Genomic DNA, 19,885 nt, shown 5'->3' on the forward strand with positions numbered 1-19,885 from the left:
GTTAGCAATATAGCAAACACAAGAGATTTTGCAGGTTTATCAGGATTTATGAAGGGTCTCGGCCCAAAACATCCATTGTTTAGTCCTCTCCATAGATGACCCCTGTCCTGTTGAGTTCCCCCAGTACTTTGTGCGTGTTACTATTAGCAAAATATGGCATTGGGCTCCCTTGTGTGAAGCTGACACATACTTCGAGCAATTAATTGCTCCAATATGTTTCACTCTCTTTTTGGAATGCTCAGCATATTATTTTCCATGCTGCTGTTGCACAAAAATCCCCTTAAAGTTGTTTTCATTAAGGATCTTTGGAAATAACAATGTTCTCTTGAAACATTTATAAAACAAACAAGTAGTATATTGAATACGCCTACAATGATGAATCATCAAATGTCAGTACATCATCCAGCACAATCTGAATAAGCCCACACTCCATACTGAGAAACAAGAATGCTATTGTGCCTATCCAATATAGGTACAGCTCAGGGCATTCCAGAGATCAATTCCAGCACCATTCTCTAAGGAGTCTGTATGTTCTCCCCGTGGAATGCGTGGTTTTCCCCGGGTGCTCTGATTTCCTCCCACAGTCCAAAGATATACAGGGTGGGTTAACTGGTCATTAAATTTTCCCATGATTAGGTTAGGGTTAATCAGATTTGTTGGGAGTTGTGGGGGTGGTGTGGCTTGAGAGGTCAGAAGAGCCTTCTCCCTGCTGTATCACTAAATAAATGAATAACACTTCCTCTCCTTGCCTGTATTGGGCATCAAGTTAAATTTCAAAAAGTTTTAATTTGATACGTTATACTTTGGCAGATTTTACACTTTACAACTCCATAAAGTATCAAATAAAAATTAGTTCATTACAAGATTAACCTTGCCAAGTACCTTGAATTTATTGCATTACTATTCTGTTGAAGTTTCAAAAAGCATCAATGTTATAAATTTGTGAAATAAAAACAGAAAATGCTGGAAGTACTAGGCAGGTTAGATGAGATCCATGGGAAGAAAACAGAGTTAACATTCAGGTTGAAGACCTTTCATCAGAACTGAGAGAGAGATAAAAGAAGCTTGTTAAGATGCAGGAAATGTGTCATCTTTAGGATCAGCAAACTGATGCTGGCCAGTAAAACTGGAGTGGTAAAGGGGAAAAACAGTTAACAATGTTTTCTTATCAATATGTGAATGGAAGTGTGGAAGTTGGGGCGAGGCAAGGGTTAAGATAATCTGTAGGCAAGGATAGTTTACAGATAATGTACAGTCAACCCAGGCAAGAAAGATCTTTGAAGAGCATATCTCCCCTTTGCACAGCAGGGGACTGGAGGCATTTGGCATATCATGACAAGGATGCAACTGAATGATTCTAGGGTGACACTATTGAGCAGTTATCTTACCAAATGTGAATTATTATTGGCTTTTAATGCACAGATTCTATTGGCACATGTATCATAGTGTGATTGGTAACTGAATAAGGAAATTGAACATAAACAAGGTTAGCGATTGGTCTATATCAGTATCCAACTAGTCAACTTCAATATAAAAATAGCATTTCTTTGTTCAGACTTCAGAATAGTTTGGTGACAGAGGTCGAGCTGTTCTCCTTGTACACAAGTAATTAAAATGTTTGAGAAACAAGCGCAAATTTTCAAAGTCCTGTTAATCACTGATGAAAGAAGCAGTTCGAGAATGGGAACACAGGCAAAAGAACGTACAAATTGCAAAACATAGAGCAGGAAGCCATGCTCGGCAGATATGCTGGCCACGTCCTCCATTTCCAAAGATAAAGGAAGTGGGGATGGGGGTGGGGCAGGGGAAGCAACCAACATCACAGAAGGGTGAACGATGCATACAATTACATTAAGTTATAGAATTCATCATGGAACCCAGGAAGCTGTAACATGCCCAGATGGAACATGAAGTGTTGTTTCTTAAGCTTGCCCTTAACCTGAGGAGGTCACAGACAGTTAAGTCAGAGTGGGAGTGAGATAAAGAATTAAAGAAGCAGCTAATTAAATTTGCTGATGACATGACACGAATTGGCCTAATCTCAAATAATAAGGAGACAGCCTACAGAGACAAAGTCATCTCTCTGACACAGAGGTGTCAAGAAAACAACCTCTCCCTCAACGTCACAGAAACAAATAAGCTGGTTGTGGACTATGGGAGGAATGGAGACAGGCTAACCTCTATTGACATCAATGGATCTGGGGTTGAGAAAGTGAACAGCTTTAAGTTCCTTGGCATACGCATCATCAAGTATCTCACGTGGTCTGTACATACTGGCTGTGTGGTGAAAAAGGCACAATAGTGCCTCTTTCACCTCAGGTGGCTGAAGAAGTTTGGTATGGGCCCCCAAATCCTAAGAACTTTTATATAAGGGCACAATTGAGAGCATCCTGACTGGCTGCATCACTGTCTGGTTTGGGAATTGTACTTCACTCAATCGTAGGACTTGGCAGAGAGTGATGCGGACAGCCCAGCGATTCTGTCGATGTGAACTTCCCATTATTCGGGACATTTACAAAGACAGGTGTGTAAAAAGGGCCCGAAAGCTCACTGGGGACCTGAGTCACCCCAACCACAAACTGTTCCAGCTACTACGATCCGGGAAACAGTACCGCAGCATTAAAGCCAGGATCAACAGGCTCCAGGACAACTTCTTCCACTAGGCAATCAGACTGATTAATTCACACTGATACAATTGTATTTCTATGTTATATTGACTGCCCTGTTGTACATACTATTTATTATAAGTTACTATAAATTGCACATTTAGATGGAGATGTAACGTAAAGAATTTACTCATGTATATGACGGATGTAAGAAATAAAGTCAGAGTCAATTCAATTCAATTCAATAACAGGAAGCTGCAGACTGAATACAAGTGCTCTGCAAAGTGGCACCCAATATGTTTTTGGGTTCTCCAGTGTAGAACAAACCAGATGATGAACGCCATATGCAGTACATAGATTGGAAGAAGTGCAAGTGAATGCTGCTACACTGTTTCCGTCCCTGGACGATGGGAAACAAAGAGGTGAAAGGTTGCTTTATTCATGAGTGCATGGGAAAGTACCACAAGGGGGTTGGTGGGGGTGGGGTCTGTTGAAAGGGTTATGAGGACCAAAGGTGAACCGGGGGTCTTAAAGGAAATGGCCTTGGTGTTTGAAAGGGAATGAAAGGGAACAATGTGTTTGGTAGTGGGATCTCTTTAAATGCAACAGCAATTAAATTTCTAAATGACATCAATACACTTTCAACCACACATCAATAGAAGTTTATCAAAGTTTTTGATGTTGTGCTGAATTGCCGCAGACTCCTAAGGAAGTAGTGGTGGTGTTGTGCTTTCTTTGCAATTACATTTTTATGATGGGCTGTTTTCATGGGAGACTTCGACTTCCCTAATTGATTGGCAGTTCCTTAGTGCAAAAGGTTTTGGTGGGCAGAATTTGTTAGGTGTCCCTGGGAAGGACTCCTGACACAGTGTGTAGATGGCCAACAAGAGGAGAGACCCTACTGGACCTGGTACCAGGCAATGAACCTGGTCAGGGAACAGATCTCTCTGTGGATGGGCATCTTGAAGACAATGACCACAACTCCCTGACTTTTACCACGTCCTTAGACAGGGAGAGGAGCAGACAATATGGAAATATATTCAATTGGGGGAGGGATTGCTATTAGGTAAGCGTTTGGCAGCATGAACTAGGAACAGATGTACTCAGGGAAATGCACAATGGAAGTCTGGAGGTTGTGTATGGAGCACTTGCATGGAGTTCTGGATAAGCAGAACTGAGGCAGGAGAGGATGGTAGGGTGAAGGACAAAAGATGTGGAACAGCTAGTCAGGAGAAAGAAAGACGCATACTTAAGGTTTGAGAAGCAAGGACCAGAACTTCTAAGAGTTATAAGGTCACAAGGAAGGAGCTTAAGAAGGGATTTAGTGGAGCTAGAAGGGGACATGAGAAGGCCTTGGCGAGAAGGATTAAGGAAAATCCCAAGGCGTTCTACACATATATGAAGAACAGTGGGATGACTAGAGTGAGGGTAGGACTGATCAGTGATAAAGGGGAAACATGTATGGATGTTGGAGGCCCAATATCAGCAAGTCTGGGCCAGAAACTCTAGGTTGGGGTCCTGGAAGGGGCCTGTCCTGCAGTTGGAGGCATGCGTGTGAGAGCGTGTGAGTGGGAGGGAGGAAGGGAGGGTTGTTGTTGTTGTTGTCATTTTTGTTTTGTTGGTGGTGCTGCTGCTGCTGGTGTTGGTCTGCTGACCATGGTGGGCATACTATGTTGACGCTGGAATGCACTTACAGCTGCTCCAGTACATCGTTAGGTTGTGCCAGTTGTTAAGACAAATGTTTCAATAGGGATAAATAAAAAAATCTGAATCTGAATCTGGAGTCACAGGAAGTAGGAGAGATCCTTAATGAATACTTGACTTCAGTATTCACAAGTGAGTACAAGGGGAAGATCCTGTCAAAAGGTGCAGTCTAAAAGGTGAGGACAGCTTAGAACGGGTTAATATGCTGGAACATGCCAACGTTAAAGAAAATAACATGCTGGAACTTTTGAAAAACATTGAAATAGATAAGTCTCCAAAGCTGGAGGGGAATATACCCCAGGTTACTACAGGAAGTACAGCATTACACTTTGGAATGCAGCATTAATGATAGGATTCTTAATACTGTGAGGGAACTGGGGTCCATGTCCACAGACCACTCAAAGTTGCCACTCAGGTTGATAGGTTTGTTTGGAAGGCATAAGGCATGTTGTCCTTCATTAGTCGGGAAATTGTGTTCATGAACTGCAAGGTAATGTTGCAGCTCTATAAAACTCTGGTTAGGAGGGCTATGTGGGAGATAAGCATTAGAATTACCTTGAAGTAGGTTAAAAAGTCAGCACAAGATTGTGAGCCAAAAGGCCTGCACTGTGCTGTGCAGTTCCATGTTCCATGTCACAATCCTGACGCAAAACGGTTACAGACCACCACTTCCCAATTTTTAGACACCATTTCTCTGCATCTAGGTTTCTGGCCACCTTTGAGTAAATATCCACACAAGGTAAAGAAAAATGTCTCCATTTCTGGTTTTGTTTCTTGTAACTTAGCTTGTACCCAGAACAGCAGTGAATCTGGATGATGTAGTTGGCTTATAAGGCAAGTATTTCATGAAGTTTAAAGGTGAATTCTCCACTCCAATTTCTGCTCAGTATGTTACAATAGTACAATATAAGATTACTCATACTTTGCATTATCTATCCTCATGGAGTTAGTTTGCTAAGAGTTGGTCATGTCAATAAGACTGTTGCTCATGACTCCAGCATTATAATTGCTTCATTCAGTATTACCTCCTGCATCTCTTCTTTCCTCAAGATCTAGTGTCCAGTAGTATTAGTACCCAACCCAGTAATGACCCGAACCTAGTCTCTCTTACTGCCACATCATAACTCCATGGTTACTTGCGCGTTCCCCTCGATGTTATTTTCTACACAAATGTATTGAAAATTTCTTCTGGATCCTTGCACTTCCCCTCAATCTGTTTCCATGCGATATTATACAACTTCATATGTTATATTCCAAGGAAACAAGCCCTTTGGCCCAACTTATCCCTGCTGACCAAGATGCCCATCAAGCTAGTCCCTTTACTTTCTAAACATTTCCTATCCATACTCACATCCTGCTGTCTTTTAAAAGTTGTTATTGTACCTGCCTCAACTACTTCTGGCAGTTCACAGAAACATAGAGAACCTACAGCACAATACAGGCCCTTCGGCCCACGAAGTTGTGCCGAACATGTCCCTACCTTAAAATTACTAGGGTTACCCATGGCCCGCTATTTTACTGAGCTCATTCCATACACATACCACCCTGTGTGGGGGGGGAAAAAAAGTTGCCCCTCAAAACTCCTGGTAAAACTTTCCCGTCTCACCTTAAACTTATGTGCCAGCCCTGGGAAAAAGACTGAGTGCATTCGCCCCATGTGATTTTGTATACTGCCATAAGATTACCTCTCTGTCTCCAAGGATCCAAGAAAAATGATCTTTGCCTGTCCAAGTTCTCCCTACAAATCAGTCTCTCAAGTCCTGACAATATTTTGTAAATCTTTTTTGCACTCTCTTCAGTTTAATAACATTTTTCCTATAACCAGATGAACTTACATTAATGCAGTCCGTATTTCCCAGTCTACATTGATTCTCCCATTTAATTACACATCCCTCTTCAGGATTAATTTAACTTCCTCCAGTGACACCAACAAACCTGCCCACATGACACTGCTGAGGCCCAATCAATCCAGCTTGTGCAGGGCGACACTCAAATTGTTTCAAGAATTTAAAACACCCCCTCCTGTAATTTAAAAACGCAAACACGAGGAATTCTGCAGATGCTGGAAATTGAAGCAACACACATCAAAGTTGCTGGTGAACGCAGCAGGCCAGGCAGCATCTCTAGGAAGAGGTACAGTCCACATTTCAGGCCGAGACCCTTCGTCAGGAGGGTCTACAGATGCTACCCGCTCTGCGAAGTTCCTCCAGCTCCTGTTTGTTGCTGCAGATTCCAGCATCTCAAGTCTCCTCCTTGATACTAACTTGCTCCCAGTTCAGAACATGCAGTAGAGGCATGCTTATCTAAAAATATTAAACTTTACTTCTCAAGCACAGTTTAACAAATGTGATGATATTCTCACACATTTGCTTTCTTAAAATTGCCTTGAAATTCAGAAAGTTCACAAAAAGCATGATGTCTTGTTAAATATTTCTATAAATCAGGGAATTTTAGACCACTTTCATATTTAATTCGTTATAGGATTAATTCAGAGAAGCACCTCCCTCCATCATAGAGTATACAGCAGCAGAAATCCAAATTATCTATGCTTTTTTCACCTGCGTGACATCTCTACTTCATAACTCTGATCAGAGCTGATACTTTGATGTTGTTTCAAATTCAGAGCAAGTTAGGAACTAGAAGGTAAAATCTGTCTAAATCTTATTTCTGAGACTAAACCTGTTGCTGGAGGAAGAGCCATTATAATGGTGTGGCTTCAAAGTCATGTTATAGATCTAAAGAATAAAACTTTGTTCTTATTCAACTATTCCATATTTCCCTGGGATAAGGTCATTTTGTATTGAAATTCCCCTGTGGATTTAATAACAGAGCAGAATGATTATTGTCTATTTTTGCTCAGATAGAACTGCTCTGCCCTAAATCATTACAAAAAAAAAACTTATATCATTTTTTGATTATTATAGACTTACTTGTTGTGGTAACGGATTGATGCAGACAGTCCCCTTGCACATATCCTATAGCACATCAAGTGAACAAGCTCACTGAGCCACATCTTCACACTGCAAGAAACAAAAGACTTCAAGAAATCACTTTATTTTTAATTCTCAAACAAAGTGAATTGTATTATCATGAACAAAATGATTCCCAATACAGTAGCACACTCAAAAAAATGCTGGTGAACGCATCTACAGGAAGAGGTACCGTCGACGTTTCGGGCCGAGACCCTTCGTCAGGACTAACTGAAGGAAGAGACAGTAAGAGATTTGAAAGTGTGAGGGGGAGGGGGAGATCCGAAATGATAGGAGAAGACGGGGGGGGGGGGTGGATCTAAGAGCTGGAAAGTTGATTGTCAAAAAGGATACCAGGCTAGAGAAGGGAGAGGATCATGGGACGGGAATCCCGGGGAGAAAGAGAAGTGGGGAGGGGAGCCCAGAGGGTGGAGAGTAGGCAAGGAGTTATAGTGAGAGGGACAGATGGAGAAAAAAAGAGGAAAAAAAGGGAATATATTAAAAATATATTAAATAAATAAATAAGGGATGGGGTGTGAAGGGGAAGAGGGGCATTAACGGAAGTTAGAGAAGTCAATATTCATGCCATCAGGTTGGAGGCTACCCAGACGGAATATAAGGTGTTGTTCCTCCAACCTGAGTGTGGCTTCATCTTGACAGTAGAGGAAGCCGTGGATAGACATATCAGAATAGGAATGAGGCATGGAATTCAAATGTGTGGCCACTGGGAAATCTTGCTTTCTCTGGCGGACAGAGCATAGCTGCTCAGCAAAACGATCTCCCAGTCTGCGTCAGGTCTCGCCAATATATAAAAGGCCGCACCGGGAGCACCGGACGCAGTATATCACCCCAGCCGACTCACAGGTGAAATGTCGCCTCACCTGGAAGGACTGTCTGGGGCCCTGAATGGTGGTAAGGGAGGAAGTGTAAGGGCACGTGTAGCACTTGTTCCGCTTTCAAGGATAAGTGCCGGGAGGGAGATCGGTGGGAAAGGACGGGGGGAACAAATGGACAAGGGAGTCGGTAAGGAGCGACCCCTGTGGAAAGCAGAAAGGGGGGGGAGGGAAAGATGTGCTTGGTGGTAAGATCCCGCTGGAGGTGGCGGAAGTTACGGAGAATTATATGTTGGACCCGGAGGCTGGTGTGGTGGTAGGTTAGGACAAGGGGAACCCTATTCCTAGTGGGGTGGTGGGAGGATGGGTGAGAGCAGATGTGCGTGAAATGGGGAAGATACGTTTAAGAGCAGAGTTGATGGTGGAGGAAGGGAAGCCTCTTTCTTTAAAAAAGGAAGACATCTCCTTCGTCCTGGAATGAAAAGCCTCATCCTGAGAGCAGATGCGGTGGAGACGGAGAAATTGCGAGAAGGGGATGGCATTTTTGCAAGAGACAGGGTGAGAACAGGGATAGTCCAAGCAGCTGTGAGAGTCCATAGGCTTATAGTAGACATCATAAGCTGTCTCCAGAGATAGAGACAGAAAGATCAAGAAAGGGGAGGGAGGTGTCGGAAATGGACCAGATAAACTTGAGGGCAGGGTGAAAGCTGGAAGCAAAGTTAATGAAGTCAACGAGCTCAGCAGGCGTGCAGGAAGCAGCACCAATGCAGTCGTCGATGTAGCAAAGGAAAAGAGGCGGGCAGATACCAGTATAGGCTTGGAACATGGATTGTTCCACAAAGTCAACAAAAAGGCAGGCATAGCTGGGACCCATACGGGTGCCCATGGCTACACATTTAGTTTGGAGGAAGTGGGAGGAGCCAAAGGAGAAATTATTAAGAGTAAGGACTAATTCCGCTAGACGGAGCAGAGTGGTGGTAGAGGGGAACTGGTTAGGTCTGGAATCCAAAAAGAAGCAGAGAGTTTTGAGACATTCCTGGTGGGAGATGGAAGTATATAGGGACTGGACATCCATGGTGAAAATAAAGCTGTGGGGGCCAGGGAACTTAAAATCATCGAGAAGATTCAGAGCGTGAGAAGTGTCACGAACATAGGTGGGAAGGGATTGAATGGGGGGGATAAAACAGTGTCGAGGTATGCAGAAATGAGTTCGGTGGGGCAGGAGCAAGCTGAGACAATGGGTCGACCTGGGCAGGCAGGTTTGTGGATCTTGAGTAGGAGGTAGAAACGGAAAGTGCGGGCTGTGGGAACTATAAGGTTGGTAGCAGTGGATGGGAGATTCCCTGAGCGGATAAAGCTAGTGATGGTGTGGGAGACAATGGCCTGGTGCTCCTTAGTGTGGCCATGATCGAGGGGTAAATAAGAGGAGGCATTCGCAAGTTGACGCTGTGCCTCGGCAAGGTAGAGGTCAGTATGCCAGACTACAACAGCACCCCTGCTTATCGGCGGGTTTTACAGTAAGGTTAGGATTACAGTACAGTACAGTAGATCACATTTTTTTTGCGTGTCGCACCAGACAGTCAGCCATTCTTGTCTGGCGCATGGTGTCAGGATTAGTCTCCTTTCAGATTAACCAGGTCACGACATGAACGTTCCTGACTCGACCCCTTTCTTTTTTCACGAGGCCGAGTGGCTAGCTCGACACTCAACCCAGCATGGATGGAAAGCATGCTCGGGGGAGGGGGGGGGGGGCCGATTTGTTTTCGAACTCGGGAGCCTTCACTCTGGAGTCCGGCGCTGATACCACTGCGTCACAGTCATCAGATCACTGAAAACATGGTTTATTGTATTTGCTTAAGACAGTGAAAGAGGACATTCTGCTCATTGAATTTCTGACTAATTTCCAATTATTCCATCAATCCCAACCTTCCACTTATCTCCCTGCAATTTATTCCCTCTCACAGACACATCAATTGTTCTGAATTCTCCAACCATCCACCTGCACAAAGGAGCATTTATTGTAGCTATTTAAGCTAACAGAACATCTCTGGGATATGGAAGGAAATTGGAGCACTATAGCTCAATGCGCATTATTTTATCCATTACCTCAACTAAGGTGCTTATCTGTACTCTTAGGAAGTACCCAAGATTGAAACTCTCTTGGTTATCACCCTTGGGGCCTGACCAGTGCTGGACCACAGAAAATGCCCTGTTATCATCTTCTTAGAACTGTTTTTTTTCTGAACACTGATATGATAGAAACTAAAGCATATAATTAATGGCAGGACCCTTACAGATTACAATATTGATCCACAGAGTAATCTGGGGCTCGAAGTCCATAGCTTCATGAAAGTTGGTGCACAAGGCGCATAGCATGCTTCCTTGTATTAGTCAGGGCACTATAATCAGGAAGTCATGTTGCAGCTTTATATATACCTGATTACGCCACGTCTGGAGTACTCGATTCAATTCTGTTTGCCTCATTACAGGAAAAATGTGGAGGCTTTAGAGAGGGTGCAAGTGAGGTTTACAAGCTGGATTAGAGGGCATGTGCTCTAAACAGATGTTGGGCAAACTAGGGTTGCTTTCTCTGGAGTAGTGGAGGCTGTGCAAACACCTGATAGAAGTTTATGGAATTATGAGAGACATAGAGTAGACAGCTGGTATATTTTTATCCAGCGTCAAAATGTCTACTGCTAGAGGGTATACATTTAAGGAGAGAAGGGGAAAGTTCAAAAGAGAAGTGGGGCAAGTTTTTTTTAAAAAAACAGAGTGGTGGGTGGTGGGAACGTACACTAGGGAGGTGGTGGAGGCAGACAGAGTAGAGGTGGCACATGAATATGTAGAAAATGGAAAGATATGAACCATATTCAGAGAGAAGGGATCACGTAATTAGGCATAAGCTTTATTAGTTCAGCACAACATCATGAACTAAGCACCTGTTCCTGTCCTGTAAATCTCTGTTCATGCCCCAGACATTCCAAGAAATAACCGCACCTAAAGTTTGCATCAATCAGAAACGCTGGCAGATGAGATCACAAAGGTTGATTAGCTTATAATACTGGTCTTAGTTAAATTTATTCTTAATTAGGTCTTACTCTGTCAGGATTTCAGCAGTAAGCCAAATCAAGGGGCACATAAGAATAGCAAATGTACTAAAGATCCTTCAATAAGTTAAAAATACAGCATAGCAGCTGGGAAATTTAATGTTGATTTGATAAAGGTAGAAATATTTGGGTTTCCATAACAAAGTCTAATTGGAAAGAAAACCTGCTGTGCAATCTAAACTGACACAAGGTTGATATCCCCTGTCTTTTGGAACAGCCTGGCAAAGAACTGATCTTTGGGAAGGTCATTGGGGTAGGCAATGGGATCGGGCCTGGTCTATTTTGTCTATGCCCCTACATATGAATGAGATGTGTAGACTTTGTAACTTAGAGCAATTCATGGCAATCAAAGCCAAACTAGAGCCAGTTTCCATTACTCCTTCCCAAATAAATGCATTAAAAATGGCCTGATGGCTACAATCTGAACTACTTGCTGAGTTTATCCCACTCTATAGTTTGCCCTCAATTTCCTTAAACCAATTTGCACCCATCTCCTATAGTAAACCACAAGATTACCTCTGATCCTTAGCTTTAGCATTGAAAGGACCCAAGATTAATGGTAAGCAATCTTATGATTAACACTATATGACATGGCAAACATTCAGTGCTGAACTTTAACCAGACGTCCTAAAATCTCTGTGTTGTTTCTCTTCTCTGGTTGTGGAAATTGCAATGTTTCTCTTACAGAGAGTGACTGAGATACTAAGAACAAATCACCTAATCCTTCAGAGACAAGCACCATATAGCTCATACATAGAAGTTTCAGGTTCAATAAATTCTTAATTGTTTTTGCACTGAGGATCGTGGATAAGGAATGGGTAAAGGAGAAAGATGCAGAAATTCTATCAGAGACCACTGATGAAACTGCATGCAACTGTACAACATACACTTTTTTACCTGCTGTTTGGTAGCTGTCCTACTAAAGTGGTTCCAATCACCAACCAGCTAATACCAATCACACCCAAAGTGATCCTGCAGGAGAGAAGAGGTTAGAAGGTCTTGTTGAACTCGATCCAATGAAGGTAGCACAAAATCAAATTCACTCACTTTAGAGCAGCATTAAATCACATCAAAAATAAAAAAATAGAAACACAACCTCTGCAAATGATCTTTTCTTTGCAAATTCTAGAAATGGAACATGATTTGACCATTGCTGCTACAAATTTAGTTTTGGAGTAACAGCACCTTTAAGGGTATTGTGAACTTTCAGAACACAGTTAGATTGCTGGCCTTCACACTACTTTTAAAGAGGTTAAGGAGAAACATCAGACAAATATTGTGCTGCGTAAATCAGCTCAAACCTCAGAGGATTCAAATTCCCTTCAGTCTTGCAGGCTCTTTGCTGTCACTTATATCAAAGTTCGACTTTCACTGATTCCAGTTCTGACAGTTGTACACATACAATTTATAGTAAAATGATTGGCCACTGTGATAGAACATAGAATAGTACAGCACAGTACAAGCCCTTCGGCCCACAATGTTGTGCCAACCCTCAAACCCTGCCTGCCATATAAGCCCCCACCTTAGATTCCTCCATATACCTGTCTAGTAGTCTCTTAAACTTCACTAGTGTATCTGCCTCCACCACTGACTCAGGCAGTGCATTCCACGCACCAACCACTCTCTGAGTAAAAAACCTTCCTCTAATATCCCCCTTGAACTTCCCACCCATTACCTTACAGCCATGTCCTCTTGTATTGAGCAGTGGTGCCCTGGGGAAGAGGCACTGGCTATCCACTCTATCTATTCCTCTTAATATCTTGTACATCTCTATCATGTCTCCTCTCATCCTCCTTCTCTCCAATGAGTAAAGCCCTAGCTCCCTTAATCTCTGATCATAATGCATACTTTCTAAACCAGGCAGCATCCTGGTAAATCTCCTCTGTACCCTTTCCAAAGCTTCCACATCCTTCCTATAGTGAGGTGACCAGAACTGGACACAATACTCCAAGTGTGGCCTAACCAGAGTTTTATAGAGCTGCATCATTACATCGCGGCACTTAAACTCTATTCCTCGACTTATGAAAGCTAACACCCCATAAGCTTTCTTAACTACCCTATCCACCTGTGAGGCAACTTTCAGGGATCTGTGGACATGTACCCACAGATCCCTCTGCTCCTCCACACTACCAAGTATCCTGCCATTTACTTTGTACTCTACCTTGGAGTTTGTCCTTCCAAAGTGTACCACCTCACACTTCTCCGGGTTGAACTCCATCTGCCACTTCTCAGCCCACTTCTGCATCCTATCAATGTCTCTCTGCAATCTTTGACAATCCTCTACACTATCTACAACACCACCCACCTTTGTGTCGTCTGCAAACTTGCCAGCCCACCCTTCTATCCCCACATCCAGGTCGTTAATAAAAATCACGAAAAGTAGAGGTCCCAGAACAGATCCTTGTGGGACACCACTAGTCACAATCCTCCAATCTGAATGTACTCTCTCCACCACCACCCTCTGCCTTCTGCAGGCAAGCCAATTCTGAATCCACCTGGCCAAACTTCCCTGGATCCCATGCCTTCTAACTTTCTGAATAAGCCTACCGTGTGGAACCTTGTCAAATGCCTTACTAAAATCCATATAGATCACATCCACTGCACTACCCTCATCTATATGCCTGGTCACCTTCTCAAAGAACTCTATCAGGCTTGTTAGACACGATCTGCCCTTCACAAAGCCATGCTGACTGTCTCTGATCAGACCATGATTCTCTAAATGCCTATAGATCCTATCTCTAAGAATCTTTTCCAACAGCTTTCCCACCACAGATGTAAGGCTCACTGGTCTATAATTACCCGGACTATCCCTACTACCTTTTTTGAACAAGGGAACAACACTCGCCTCCCTCCAATCCTCCGGTACCATTCCCGTGGACAACGAGGACATAAAGATCCTAGCCAGAGGCTCAGCAATCTCTTCTCTCGCCTCGTGAAGCAGCCGGGGGAATATTCCGTCAGGCCCTGGGGACTTATCTGTCCTAATGTATTTTAACAACTCCAACACCTCCTCTCCCTTAATATCAGCATGCTCCAGAACATCAACCTCACTCATATTGTCCTCACCATCATCAAGTTCCCTCTCATTGGTGAATACCAAAGAGAAGTATTCATTGAGGACCTCGCTCACTTCCACAGCCTCCAGGCACATCTTCCCACCTTTATCTCTAATCGGTCCTACCTTCACTCCTGTCATCCTTTTGTTCTTCACATAATTGAAGAATGCCTTGGGGTTTTCCTTTACCCTACTCGCCAAGGCCTTCTCATGCCCCCTTCTTGCTCTTCTCAGCCCCTTCTTAAGCTCCTTTCTTGCTTCCCTATATTCCTCAATAGACCCATCTGATCCTTGCTTCCTAAACCTCATGTATGCTGCCTTCTTCCTCCTGACTAGATTTTCCACCTCACTTGTCACCCATGGTTCCTTCACCCTACCATTCTTTATCTTCCTCACCGGGACAAATTTATCCCTTACGTCCCGCAAGAGATCTCTAAACATCGACCACATGTCCATAGTACATTTCCCTGCAAAAACATCATCCCAATTCACACCCGCAAGTCCTAGTCTTATAGCCTCATAATTTGCCTTTCCCCAATTAAAAGTTTTCCTGTCCTCTTTGATTCTATCCTTTTCCATTATAATTATAAAGGCCAGGGAGCGGTGGTCACTGTCCCCCAGATGCTCACCCACTAGTTCATTATAATAAACTATTTCAGCTTTTCATCTGTATAGCCTTGGCAACTACACATTGAAAACATATCCAAGTGCCAATTAGTTTTTGAGGCCTACAGAAGTCAAGGACAATGAGTTTGAGACACCAATCAAAATTGATAGGGGAAGTTTGAGCAGAAAAGCAAGCAGTGATGCCAAAACAAGCAAAATAATATCTACATGCTATAAATATGGTCAGATTTTACAACAGGTTTACAACTAGTTAAGGTGTTTATTTTTTTATTAAGTGCAATTGTGAACAATAGCCACATCAGAAATGCTGATCAAGTCAACTAGTTTCCAAAGAGAACTCTGACAGGCAGTCAGATGGTTCACTGCTGCTCAGCGAACCATCTGAAAGGCACGTTGTTGTTGGTCATTAAAATTGTGTCAAATTTCACTAGTCTGACACCTGGCAACTACTGGAACATAGCAGTAAGAACATCATAACACAAGGTGCCAACTCTACACACACAGGTCTATGGAAATGAATAAACAGTCAATGTTTCAGGCTGAGACCCTTCATCGGAATGGGAAAGGAAGGGGGAAGAAGCCAGAATAAGAAGGTGGGGAGAGAGGAAGGAGGTGAAAGGTGAAGCCAGGTGGATGGGAAAGGGGTGTATGATGTAAAAAGCTGTGAGGTGACAGGTGTCTAGAGAAGAGAGAATCTGATAGGAGAGGAGAGTGGAGCATGGAAGAAAGGGAATAAGGAGGGGCACCAGGGAGGATTGATAGAAAAGAGGAGGTAAGAGGAAGAAGGGAAAAATTAGCAGAAGTTGGAGAAATCATTGTTCAAGCCATCAGCTTGGAAGCAGCCCAGATATGAGGTGTTGCTTCTCCAACCTGGGACAGTGTCCTCATCATGGCAGCAGAGGAGGCCACGGACTAACATCAGAATGGGAATGGGGATTGGAATTAAAATGGTTGACCACTAGGAAAAGCTGCTTTTTGCAGATAGATCAAAGGTGCTCAACAAAGAGGTCTGGTGCTGAAACCTGAAAGACGGAAGATGTGTCAGCTGTAATTACCATTCCGTGATCAGATCATGCTTAAGAGCATTGAAGGAAATGGAACAAAGCTGGCTACATAGAGGTTGTGTTATGGATCAACTTAAAATGGTAGGAAGAGATCAAGAGGCTGCATGGTCTTTTCCTATTCCTTTTTTGCCAGCTTGTAAAAAACTTCCTTCATTGAATAGCCAGTGGAATAATTATTTTTCAAAATGTCTGTTAATCTATGCCTGCTTTCCTTTCCCACTCTGTAAACTATTTGAAGATATTGATTCATTTGAAAAAACTTAGAACCTCTCATTGCATTCTAGCACATATTGGCTGCCGTACAAACTTTAGTCATTTTATAACTCTGATAGATGCAACAGCATCATGCAGTTCTGTAATAAACATGAAAGGTATTTCCAAATATTTTGATAATTCTGGAACTCTATGGTGAAATAGAAACTGATAACAGCATGGACTCTGACCGCGTGTTTGATTCACACTATACCAATCCTCTACCAACACACACAAAACGCTGGAGGAACTCAGCAGGTTAGGCAGCGTCTATGAAAAAGAGTACAATTGATGTTTTGGGCTGAGACCCTTCAGCAGGACTGGAGAAAAAAAGATGAGGAGTAGATCTAAAAGGTGGAGGGAGGGGAGGGAGAAACACAAGGTGATAACCTGGAGAGGGAGGGGTGAAGTAAAGAGCTGGGATAGATTGGTGAAAGAGATAAAGGGCTGGAGAAGACGGAAGCCAATAGGAGAGGACAGAAGGCCATGGAAGAAAGAAAAGGGGGGAGGCGCACCAGAGGGAGGCAATAGGCAGGCAAGGAGATAAGGTGAGGGGGGAAAAGGGGATGGGGAATGGTGAAGGGGATGGGCCATTACCGTAAGTTCGAGAAATCGATGTTCATGGCATCAGGTTGGAGGCTACTCAGACAGAATTCAGGATGTTGTCCTTCCAACCTGAGTGTGGCCTCACCTCAACAGTAAAGGAGGCCATAGAATGTCATATCGGAATGGGAATGGAAAGTGGAATTAAAATGGGTGGCCACTGGGAGATCCTGCATCTGCTGGCGGACAGAGCGTGGGTGCTCGACAAAGCGGTCTTCCAATCTATATTGGGTCTCACCGAAATACTGGAGGCCACACCGGAAGCACTGGATACAGTTTATGCTCTCAATCTACAGCGGGTCTCACTGATATAGAAGAGGCCACACCAGGCGTCTTGCTGAGCACCCAGGCTCCATCCACCAGAAGATTAGATTATGAGGACACACAGTCCTCTTTTATTGTCATTTAGTAATGCATGCATTAAGAAATGATATAATATTTCCTCCGGTGTGATATCACAGAAACACAGGACAGACCAAGACTGAAAAACTAACAAAAACCACATAATTATAACATTTAGTTACAACAGTGCAACAATACCATAACTTGATGGAGAGCAGGCCATGGTCACAGTAAAAAAGTTCAAAGTCTCTCAAAAGTCCCACATCTCACGCAGATAGGAGAAGGAAGAAAACTCCCCCTGCCATGCCCAGCAGTTGTCAAACATCCCCACACACACACACACACACACAAATGAAGCAGAGGAGAACTGTTATCAGTCATATCTGGGACAACAAATTTATAGGCAACAAATAATAGATGGGCAATTCAGGAGATACTGCAAGAGATTGAATGATGCGCTCAGAATCATCTCGAAATTAAGATCAGAATCAGGTTTATTATCACCAGCATGTGATGTGAAATTTGTTAATTTAGCAACAGCAGTTCAATGCTATACATAATATAGAAGAGAAAAAAAAATAAAAATAATAATAATAAATAAATCAATTACAGTATACATATATTGAATAGATTTTAAAAACATGCAAAAAACAGAAATACTGTATATTAAAAAAAAGTGAGGTAGTGTCCAATGGTTCAATATCCATTTAGGAATTGGATGGCAGAGGGGAAGGAGCTGTTCCTGAATCGCTGAGTGTGTGCCTTTAGGCTTCTGTACCTCCTACCTGATGGTAACAGTGAGAAAAGGGCATGCCCTGGGTGCTGGAGGTCCTTAATAATGGACCACTGCCTTTCTGAGACACCGCTCCCTGAAGATGTCCTGGGTACTTTGTAGGCTAGTACCCAAGATAGAGCTGACTAGATTTATAACCTTCTGCATCTTCTTTCGGTGCTGTGCAGTAGCTGCCCCATACCAGACAGTGATGCAGCCTGTCAGAATGCTCTCCACAGTACATCTACAGAAGTTTTTGAGTGTATTCATTGACAAGCCAACTCTCTTCAAACTCCTACTGAAGTACAGCCACTGTCTTGCCTTCTTTATGACTGCATCAGTTTGCTGGGACCAGGTTAGATCCTCAGAGATCTTGACACCCAGGAACTTAAACTGCTCACTCTCTCCACTTCTGATCCCTCTATGAGGATTGGATGTGTTCCTTCATCTTACCCTTCCTGAAGTCCACAATCAGCTCTTTCACCTTACTGACGTTGAGTGCCAGGTTGTTGCTGTGGCACTCCACTACGTAATTGGCCTATCTCACTCCTGTACACCCTCTCGTCACCACCTGAGATTCTACCAACAATGGTTGTACTGTCAGCAAATTTGTACAAACGTTTGTAGATGGTATTTGAGCTATGCCTAACCACACAGTCATGTGTATATAGAGAGTAGAGCAGTGGGCTAAGCACACACCCCTGAGGTGCACCAGTGTTGATCGTCAGCGAGGAGGATACGTTATCACCAATCCACACAGATTGTGGTCTTCTGGTTACGAAGACAAGGATCCATTTGCAGAGGGAGGTACAGAGGCCCATGCTCTGCAACTTCTCAATCAGGATAAATAGACCCATAACATTAACAATTCCTGTCCTCCCCCAGCACCCTCCCAATGGATGCCGCTCAAACCGCTGAGTGCCTCCGGAAGATTGTTGCTCTGAATGGAACTGTTTCAGCTTTATGGGAGTCACCTTTGACAGTCCACATAGTTGCTCCCTTTTTAAAAGACTGATAATACTGTGGGTTGAAGCCCCGCAGCAAGACTGAAGATAGAGTCAGGAGGGTAGAGATGGAAACAACTCCCAGAGGGAGATAAGCAGGGACACAAAGGACTACCGGTGCTGGAACCCAAGAAGAAAGGAAGATGATGCTGGGAACCATTCAGAGTGAAGTGAAAGGTAGATGGAACTAGAACTAGATGGAGAAGTGGGGAAGAGCCAGTGGGTGAAATGGGTGCATAGGAGGTGGATGGAATCAGACAGGGTGTGTGGGAAAGGGAATAGGAATTAAAGTAGTAGAGAGGGCAGAGGAAGAACAAAAGCATGGGGGTGTGGGCTCCTGAAGGTGGAAAATCCAGTATATAAGTTTTTTTTTTCAGAAACATACAACTCATTAACACACTATGTCCTATCAAGCTGCTTACATGACTATTCCATTGCACTCCAGTCTGGACTCCCTCATTCTACTACTCTATGGCACTTGGGTTGTTCTTGCCAAATTGATGTTGCGATTGAAATAGAAGGTGTTGATGCCACTGAACAGCATTCACAAACTGGCTCCTTTACTATGGAGGACCGAACAGAACCACTGGGCACCATGTCTCTTTTCTTTTGCACTTACCGCAGGGGTAGGAGGACCCCATATCGAATGGCAACTCCCAGACCCCAGAGGATGGTCAGTCGAACACTGATATACTGGAAGTTTCTGTTGGTTCTCGTTAACAGGTTCCACAAGACCAACTCTTCCGAGCTGAACCGAGTAGTCACTTCATCCTCGACAATGGCCTCAAATCCTTTCTTTGAGAAGTAGAACACATCAGAGAGGTCAAAGTTGCCCTCAGGAACAGCCTTGCTTCTGCTTGAATACCGCCTCAGTTCTGTGAACTCTTCTTCCAGGGAGGCTTTACCACGCTTCTCAATAATTTCTGTAAGACAACAATGAACATTTT

The 19,885-nt window shown here is 43.4% G+C and overlaps 1 protein-coding gene across 6 annotated transcripts in view; it reads right to left on the reverse strand.

The window, feature by feature from the left end:
* The window catches only part of gpat3 (glycerol-3-phosphate acyltransferase 3), a 75,404-nt gene that overhangs the window by 35,342 nt on the left and 20,177 nt on the right, over positions 1–19,885 (reverse strand). For all 6 annotated transcript variants that reach the window (XM_072256327.1, XM_072256325.1, XM_072256324.1 and 3 more), the window contains exons 4-6: positions 19,558–19,861; positions 12,117–12,191; positions 7,241–7,330 (exon numbers count right to left, since the gene is read on the reverse strand). In XM_072256327.1, coding sequence (XP_072112428.1) covers positions 7,241–7,330; positions 12,117–12,191; positions 19,558–19,861 — 469 coding nt within the window. The remainder of the gene's footprint in view (positions 1–7,240; positions 7,331–12,116; positions 12,192–19,557; positions 19,862–19,885) is intronic.

This window comes from Mobula birostris, chromosome 4 (genome assembly GCF_030028105.1).
Source record: "Mobula birostris isolate sMobBir1 chromosome 4, sMobBir1.hap1, whole genome shotgun sequence".
Classification (NCBI taxonomy): domain Eukaryota; kingdom Metazoa; phylum Chordata; class Chondrichthyes; order Myliobatiformes; family Myliobatidae; genus Mobula; species Mobula birostris.